The 8,542-nt window shown below is 48.5% G+C and overlaps 1 protein-coding gene across 1 annotated transcript; it reads left to right on the forward strand.

Annotated features, from left to right (window-relative positions):
* Positions 1-1,458: 1,458 nt before the first annotated feature.
* EMWEY_00052790 (patched transmembrane domain-containing protein, putative) lies at positions 1,459-8,100 on the forward strand (the record flags this gene model as incomplete). Its single annotated transcript, XM_013479907.1, has 8 exons — positions 1,459-3,941; positions 4,376-4,645; positions 4,966-5,104; positions 5,628-5,860; positions 6,264-6,573; positions 6,834-6,981; positions 7,451-7,653; positions 7,846-8,100. The coding sequence occupies 8 exons, from the start codon at positions 1,459-1,461 to the stop codon at positions 8,098-8,100; spliced, it is 4,041 nt and encodes a 1,346-aa protein (XP_013335361.1).
* Positions 8,101-8,542: the final 442 nt, after the last annotated feature.

Genomic DNA, 8,542 nt, shown 5'->3' on the forward strand with positions numbered 1-8,542 from the left:
AATATATATATATATATATATATATATGCATAATAATATATTGGTGTGTGTTTATACTCAATGCCAACGTAAATACGTAATATATATTTGTATATATATGCGCAAGTGTATATTTGTATACTTCTATATATAACGAGCTACAATATATATGTTTCAGCTAGTTCGTAAATTCTGAGGTGGACTTCGGCCTGTTAATTAACTAGCATTGGGGTTTATCAAATGAGGTATTCAAATTTGCATACGTTTTTACTCTGGATAAGTATAAAAAAAGCCGCTGAATAAGCATTAGAAGAACAGCAGCACAACACGTCTTGCCGTTTGCTAGCTTGGAAGGACGGGGGGTCACTGAACGCTGCCTTTAAAGCCTTGTATGAACTCATTTAAAGGCCCCTCGCTGCCTACTTATACTTATTTTAGGCTTCGTATACTGCCAAGGGAAGAAAGTGTGTGTCTGTTGTGCATCTACAACAGGTGAAGGGAACACAGGCATAGGCAGATCTGTATGCTTGGCATTAACGTGACAGCCTGTTTTCTGCTGCCTCTGCTGCTTACAAACCGCATTCAATTTTGGGTCAAATGCCTCACATGAATCGAGTGTTCAGGTTTTTGCAGGAGAAGAAATCCTTTCTTGTTTTCTTCCGGTGTTTCTGCTTGTCGTGTGCAGCGGGAAGCCGGGGTAGTTGTGGAGCCGCGCACATGGTGCCTGCCAATTGTGGGGTAGGTGTCACCAAAAGAAGCGAAAGGAAAAACTTGAACAATCAAATGATTGTTTCAATACTGAAGGTTGTACCATTTGGTACCTGCGCTGCTGCTAAGCATGCAGGCTGCTGTGCCTATCACAGCGTCACAGCTGTTGCTGTTGCTGTTGCTGTTGCTGCTGCCGACAACAGCAGCACCGGTGGTCACTGGATCCCATGGGCTGTTTAGGGTGTTGTTTCTGGCGTTGATACATCTTCTTTTTGGGTAATTATTAGATTTAACATCAAGTTAGAAGGTATGTAATATTATTCTTCGGGTTGAAACGCGAAGAAAACCCTGGCTTTCTCGGCAGTCGCCTGTTTCCCAACACCCTCTCACCAGGTGATGTCAGGTATTGCAACAACGTCCGCCTTCTTTCCTCTTTTTCTGCCTAATTTCAGAGCATTAAGAAGGATATTGGATGCTTTTAATATAAATATTGAAGGCTTTCAGTTATTTGTAGCTCAGAAACCTCGCCAGGCAGTTCACTTTGAGTGATATGTCTGTGTGTCCGTCGGGCTGCCTGCAAGAAGGGCAGCAGCAGGTAGTGTTGCTTCCCGCCACTGTTTAGAGTTTAGGGTCTTAGGGTTTTAGGGTTTGGAGATTAGGGCTTATCAATAGATTGGCGAGGGCGGAGGGAGCAGCAGAAGAAGTTCGCCTTCGCATCCTTCCCCCCTCAAAAGGCAGGGAAGAAGGAAGGCCATCTTCTTCGTCATCACCATGTTGAACTCCGAAGACGTCTTATTACCAGCTGCTCATTTGCAGCAACCTTCTTCCCGCACCGCTCCTCAGCCTCAACCACCAAATGCTGTTGCTGGTGCTGGTGCTGGTGGTGATGTTGGTCTAGAGGAGTACTCTCCTATGAGCGTGGGCCGGCGGGTGCAGCAGCAGCAACTCAGTGCTATAGTTGATGCCTCGCCGAGAATAGGGTCTAGCGGCGTCCTATGTTCGTCTCCTGCTGATGCTTCTGCGGGGGCAGCGGCAGGTGCTCCTGCTGCTTCGGCGCCGAAGAAAAGCAAGCGTTTTTCTCGCTTCAAGAAGAAGGGGTCGGAGATGCTTGACACCGCCTTTGCTCGCCATGGGATGATCGTTTACGATCATGCATGGAAGTTTATTATTGGATTTGCTTTGCTAAGTGCAATTATGGCCTTGGGGATTTTCTTTAGGAAAAACGAATTTGACATGTATCGGTTGTATAGCTACCCAGGGGCCCCCAGCCACAACGTAAGGCAACTGCTGGAGTCGACATTTAGTCCTCAGCGCTTTAATTACTTCTTTGTGACTCGCGACGACAACATTCTCACCAAGGAAGGCATGCAGCAAGTGAGCAACTTGGTGGAAGCGGTAAAGCAGCTCACGGTGACGCGGCAAGAGGTGGTAACAGACGAGTACGGCAACGAGTTGGATGCAAACTCGCAGCTTCCTGACACTTTACCTGAGGTGCTTACTTACGAGGATTTGTGTGTAAGAGATGCATGGGACGACTGCAGCATTTTATCGGTACTGGAGTTGTATTCTTCAGAACGGCAGTGGGGTCGGCCGCTGACGACGCGCGAGTGGCCTCTTGCAGTAAACATACACTCCAGAAAGGCATTTCATCTTGAATCACTTCTAGGAGATATGCGAGTTTCTTCAATAGACAGCGGGGGGCACAAGATCCACCGCATCACCGGTGCTACTGCTTGTCTACTGCGATTTGACTTGCAAGGAGACGTCTCGGTTGCTCCTTATTCTGCTGCCCTGGAGAGGAAAATCGAAACTGTCGCGAAGGCTTTTAGTGCAGAAGGATTCTCCCTGACATACAAACTTGAACGGTCTATAGCAGATGAGCTGATGCGATCCTCTTCTATGGGGCCTGCAGAAACAGTCGCGCTGGTTCTTGCAACGCTGACTGTGTTGGTGTACACTGTCGTTGTAAACACCACGACGAGCTACAGGACAAAGACGTTGCCTGCCATTGTTTCCGTCGGGTCCACTTTGCTTGGATATGCAGGAGGTGCTGGCTTTATTTACTTCTGTGGAGTTGAACATACTCCCCCTTCAGATGCGACACCTTTCCTGGTTCTGGGTATTGGTGTAGACAACGCATTCGTGCTCTTGAATTCATATTGCCTCACTTTCTTGCACGATACACCCAGACAGCGGATTATCAGCACTGCAAGAGATGCAGGCGTTTCCATTACTATCACGACGATGACCAGCGTGGCTGCCCTCATCATCGGCGCCGTCTGCCCCTTCTTTAGCATCAGCAAGTTCTCCATAGTCACTGCTTTCTGTCTCGCCTGGTCTTATGTGCTGGCGCAGACAATTTTTCTCGGCTGTCTTTCCCTTGACGCCAAGCGGGAGGCCTACTTTACGCGCAAGGCGAGGGAAGCGGCAGCTGCTGCTAACAAAGAATACCACCGACAAGGTGCCCTAAACCCGCTCAACTCGCCGCATTCCAACCCCTCCGCCAAATCGCCTCAGAGTCTTGAGAGCAACAGAGGCTCAGACTCCCTAGGCAGTCCCCTCAGCTGCAACAACGGAACAGCTATGCTCACAAACTCCCGACAGAGGCTAGCCCCATACAGCCCCACCTCAGCAGCTGCAGCGCAGCCGCTAAACCAAGCGACAGCAGCGGAGCAGCAGCAGCTGCAGCAGCGGCAGCGGCAGCAGCAGCAGCAGCTGATTGACGCGGGAAGTTCAAAACCGCCTCAAGAAGTATCTTCGTCTTCAGCTGTGGGGCCTGAAGGCCACTCGGTAGACATGCAGGGGTGCGGGGGGCCTCTGAGTCATCTTCAAGAAGTAGAGTTGTTGGTTGCTCTTAAGAAACTGTCCACTTATGAATTGGCATCGGTAATGACATTCCGAATGGAGCATCTGTGGGACAGACACCGCGAGATTGTTGCAGACTATTTCCACAGGGAGGATCCGGGTGAAAGAAGCAGAACACCCAAAAACATCGGGAATTTCTTCGGGCTCCTCCGTAAACAAGGATCGACCAAAGTGGAACAAACAGATGACCGGCAGCAGCAGCAAGCAGAACTGGAGCCGCCAATCCGAGGCCCCTCCATCGAAGCAGGAGCGCCACAGGAGGAACTGCAGCAGCAACAGCAGCAGCAACACGGTGGCACCGGCAACAGCCCAGCACACAGAAGACAGGGAGACAATCGATACCGTGTTGCCGCAGAAGAAGGCCAAGCGCAACAGGAGGCTCTTCTCAGGTCTCTAAACACACATGTTCTTCTTATTATTATTCAGGCAGAACACATCACAACATACAACACAACGTACAACACAACACAACAATACAACACAGGCCACAAAGCGTCATGCAGCAGCACAACAGACTGCTGAAGTGTAGCACACCGCAACTATGAAACTCGTAGCCTACTCTACTCTTCTTTCGAGCTGTTCTTACCGGTTCTGGGTCGATACTTATGAAGTAGTGACAACACTGACGGGACAACAGCAATGCTGCACGTACTGCTGTTAGAATGGCATTACTCGCCTTCCAAGAAGAACATGCATTTTCACGTCAGTTGCGACCATAAACGTGTCCGTGGTTTGCTACATCGAGGAGAAGCTTCTTCACTGTCCCCTCGCTGAGTAGCCTTCGCGGTGTACCGTAACGGCATTGCATACGTCTGCTGCGCAGGCAGGAGCAAGCGGGAGAGAGAGAAGCAGCAGCAGCAGAATCTGAAGCTGCAGCGGCAGGATCCGAAGATGACGAAGAGGAAGATTTTATCTGCGATCAAGCAGGAGAAGCGGCGCCTCGCGTCGTCCGCGTTCGCATGGGGAGGCCGGCAGATGGGAGCATGTTGATGGCAGAGAAGGATTTTCTTGTTGTTTTAGACAAATACATCAACGAACCCAAGGGAAATGTCGGCAAAATATACAGGAGAATTCTCGGCAAATACTACTGCAGGTCCCACCCCCACCCTCGCAAGAGGAAGCAACTCTCCCGCTCACAACGAAATCGCGAAACCCTAAACCCTAAACCCTAAACCGTAAAACAGCGTTTTCCTCTGTTGTCTTCTGCTGTCGCTATACGCCACAGGCCTGTTGGGGCCTGGCATGTGCTCGAGGTGCAAGTACAGCTAGATAGCCTTTGAAAGAATCGATAGTCTAACCAACATGGTGTCGTTGTTCTCGTTCTTCTGCTGCTGTTGCTGCTGCTGCTGCTGTTTCTTCTGTGGCTGGTGCTGCTGACGGTGGTTTCTGCTGCTGCTGCCTATTCTGCGGCAGATTGATGGGGAACAAGTGGGTTCGTCGTTTGGTTTTCTTCGGATTTGCTGCTCTCGTCGGCATTGCCATCTACGGAGTTACCCGCATGCGGACGGGAATCACAGCAGATGAAATAACACCCACAGACTCCCACTTGATTGTTAGTCTTCTTTCAGGCATCACTTGTGGCATTTTTGCTTCGGCGTCGCCTAATTGTTGCTTGTTAATGCTTTGCAGCTATATTGTCGTTGCTGTTGGGAGTTTACTGCTAATGTTGGTGGCTTGCTGTTGCTGTTCTTGAACTACAGCTATGCATTCTGCAGCTGTTCTTCATTTTTGGTTGCTACTTCTGTGGTATTTAGTCTTTCGTGGTGCTGTTGTTGCTCTTATTGATGCTCTTGTTGCTGTAGTTCTTGTCGTTGCGCCTGCTGCTGTCTCTCTTGCGTTGAACGTTTTGCCACTTCTCTGTGGAACGACAGTTTTCTTATGAACTTGATTAAACTGTTATTTATATAGCAGTTCAATCGGCATCTGTGTCATCTGCTTTCCCGTTTGATCTTCCCTTACAAAAGTCCAACATCTTCCTTGAGTGAGAGCCAGTCGAGGTGTAAATCCCCAATTGGTGGTTATTTTGAAGTTTATTTTGGAGGCTTTGCTAGCCGCGTTGTGCTTGTGTCGCGCAGCCTTTTTTTGCGGATCGCGCCAAGTATTTTAGTTCTTTAGGGGAGGAGGTGACGGTGTTTTTTCCGCGGAGGGAGAACTGGTCAAGAAAAGAAGTAAAGGAGAGGCTTTTAGCCATAAACAAAGAAATGGCAGAGTCAGGGCACGCGTTGGCGCTGTACAACGGCATGGCTCGCTTCTTAGAAGAGAAAAACGCCTCCTTAGAGGATGGCAACGAAAAGATGTTTTATGAGGCGTAGGCAGCACCCTCTCTGCTTCCCGCAGGCATATGCAGTCTATTCTATAGTGGCACCCCACGCACAAACATAAAGACTAAATGAAACTGCAGGAATGCAGCCACCCCCGTAAAACTCGTCGGTTCTCTTCGCTTAATTGCTCTCTATCGCTCGAGAGAAAGCCTCCTCTACACACGTTGCCTGTTTTGTTATGTTTAATGCTTCCACTTTCAGTTTCGTCTTAAAGCGCATGCATAGGTTCATTTCTATATGTGCTGACATTCACATATGCACCGACATATACAACACTGTGTGTACTTCCACAAGGTCATGTATGTGAATGACTATACACCTATGATGGTACATATATATATGCACCTCCTTGTTTGATTTACTTTACCTCCTCTGGTGGTCGTTGGGCAGGTTGTACTCGTGGCTGCAGGCCGATCCTGTAGGCCGGCAGTTCCGCACATCTTTTCTCTGGGATAGACAAACAGCCAACTCTGAGGGCCCCCGTCTAGCGGCATGGAAGTTTACATACTGGTTGCCGCACAGCTTAGACGCATATTTACTGCTTGATTGGTTTAAGCACACTCAAAAACTCATTGCAGACTCATCCGAACTCTTCGAAAGCTACGCCTTCACCCCTCTCGCGTTACTGTGGGAGAGCGACCCCTTCACCGTCAAAAGCACCGTCAACAGCCTTCTTTCTGCTCTCCTAGCCATCATTTTTGTGCGTTTACATCAATACGTAAATGTGTACATATACGCATATGAATGCATACATGCAAAAGTCCTTTAGAGACGCACTGGCAAGCATAAGAGAAAGCTCACCACCACTCTCTGTTGTGGCTCTCAACCGTTTTTTTTTCCGTTGGCGATGGTGTTGCATTTATCCTTGTGCCATGGGTTGTTTTGCTTATTCAGGTTGCTTTGTATTATATGTTGGTTTTGGGGGGCTGTTTCCATGCTGTTTCGTGTTTGCTGCTGCAGATGACGGTGCTGCTGATACCTGATCTTCTGTCTGTGCTAATCGTGGCGCTGACAGTGCTGCTGGTTGACCTCTGTCTTTTTGGGTTTATGACCCTTTGGGGCCTCCGCCTCAACTTAATTACTATGGTCAATCTCCTGCTCGCAATCGGTATGTGTGGGCACCAGGATGCTTTGCTTTCTCCCCCATCGGTCCTTGTTTTCCTCTTGTTCTCGTTGTATCGGTTTTGTTGATTTGGTTCTTTTAGCTGTGTCCTCATTACTTATCCTCACAGCCTATGTTGTTGTTCTGCTTTTCGCCTTTCTCGCCATGCTTTTTCTTTTCCTTGCTTCTATCGGCCGTGCTTTCGTTCTGGCCCTTGTTGCTGGTCGTTTTCTTAGTCTTGTCCTTATTGCTGCTCTACTTGTCTCTCATCCTCCTTATCTTTTCTTCGTCTCTCAGTGGCAGGAGAGCAACGTGCCTGTCGATTCACCATCTGGTGTCTCTGTGCTGTTTTCAGTGGTGTGAACCAGTGTAGAGTCCCGTGTACACTTCTGCAGTCTACTGCATTGCGCTTTTGTTTATGTTCAGTTTTGGGTTTACGTGTGTTTTGCTTTGTTTTTCCGTTGTTTTTAAATAGGGTATTCCGTGGATAGCACGCTCTTTCTGCTGCATGCATTCACACACGGTTGCGGAGCTACTCGGGAGGCGCGTATGACTGAAGGGATGCTGATGATGGGCTGTCCTGTAGCGAACGGGATGTTGAGTACTCTTTTAGCCGTCTTCTACCTCGTTGGCACCACCAAATTTGTATTGATTGCCTTCTTCAGGATGATGGTGCTGGTGAGCAAGCAGGCCCGCCTCTCCACATTTTGTCTCTCGTTCTTTTGTTTTCAACTGAGGGAATGCTGCCCATCCGTTGCACTGCCGCTTTCTTCAGCAGCGTTTCTGCATACCTCGTACCCCCCTCAGCCTCCTTCCCAAATATATATGCTCTGTTTTCCCCTCTATGCTGATGCTGCTGCTGGCTTGCAGGTTTTGGTTATGTCATTTGGTTTCGGAATGGTGTTGCTGCCTGCCGTGCTGTGCATTATCGGGCCCCTCCCCCCCAACCCCCCCGTCGTTTCTTACAGCCAATTTAAATCTACTGCAAGAAAAATCCAAGGCCGCACATTAGCAGCCCCAAGTGCCGCTCTGCCCATAGAGGCAGATGCAGCCAGTGCGCCAGCCGCTGCTGCGGGGACTGCTGCTGTGAATGATGCAGCAACAGGTCTCAAGAAAATCGACTGATCGAGCAGTGGCATGGGACAAACACTCGAAAACATCAACAACCAAAATACAAAAAGGCAAAGTAAAAAAGGAACAGAAAAGGGCAAGACTTGGCATCGGGGTTTCTGCAACTTGCAACACAGCAGCTGAGGGGCATCACTATTTGTGACCCGCCAGCAGTGACACGACCTTTTATGGTGTATAACAACAAAACAACAAATGGAGAAAACAAACAACAACGAACAACAAAGAACGGAGAGCAACGGCAACCAGCCGAAAAAGCGAGCTACTGCGTATTCAGGAAGGAAAGCAAACAAAAAGCTTGTACCACAGCAGCTCAGCTAATAAAAATACAAATGTAAGGATTGCAAAGAATCTATATTAAGCATGCTGACTTGTGGAGGGTTTGTTTCAACTGGTATAAATATGCAAATAAACAAATATATATATATATATATATATA

The sequence above is a fragment of the Eimeria maxima genome, genomic scaffold (assembly GCF_000499605.1).
Source record: "Eimeria maxima Weybridge genomic scaffold, Emw_scaff1448, whole genome shotgun sequence".
Lineage (NCBI taxonomy): Eukaryota > Apicomplexa > Conoidasida > Eucoccidiorida > Eimeriidae > Eimeria > Eimeria maxima.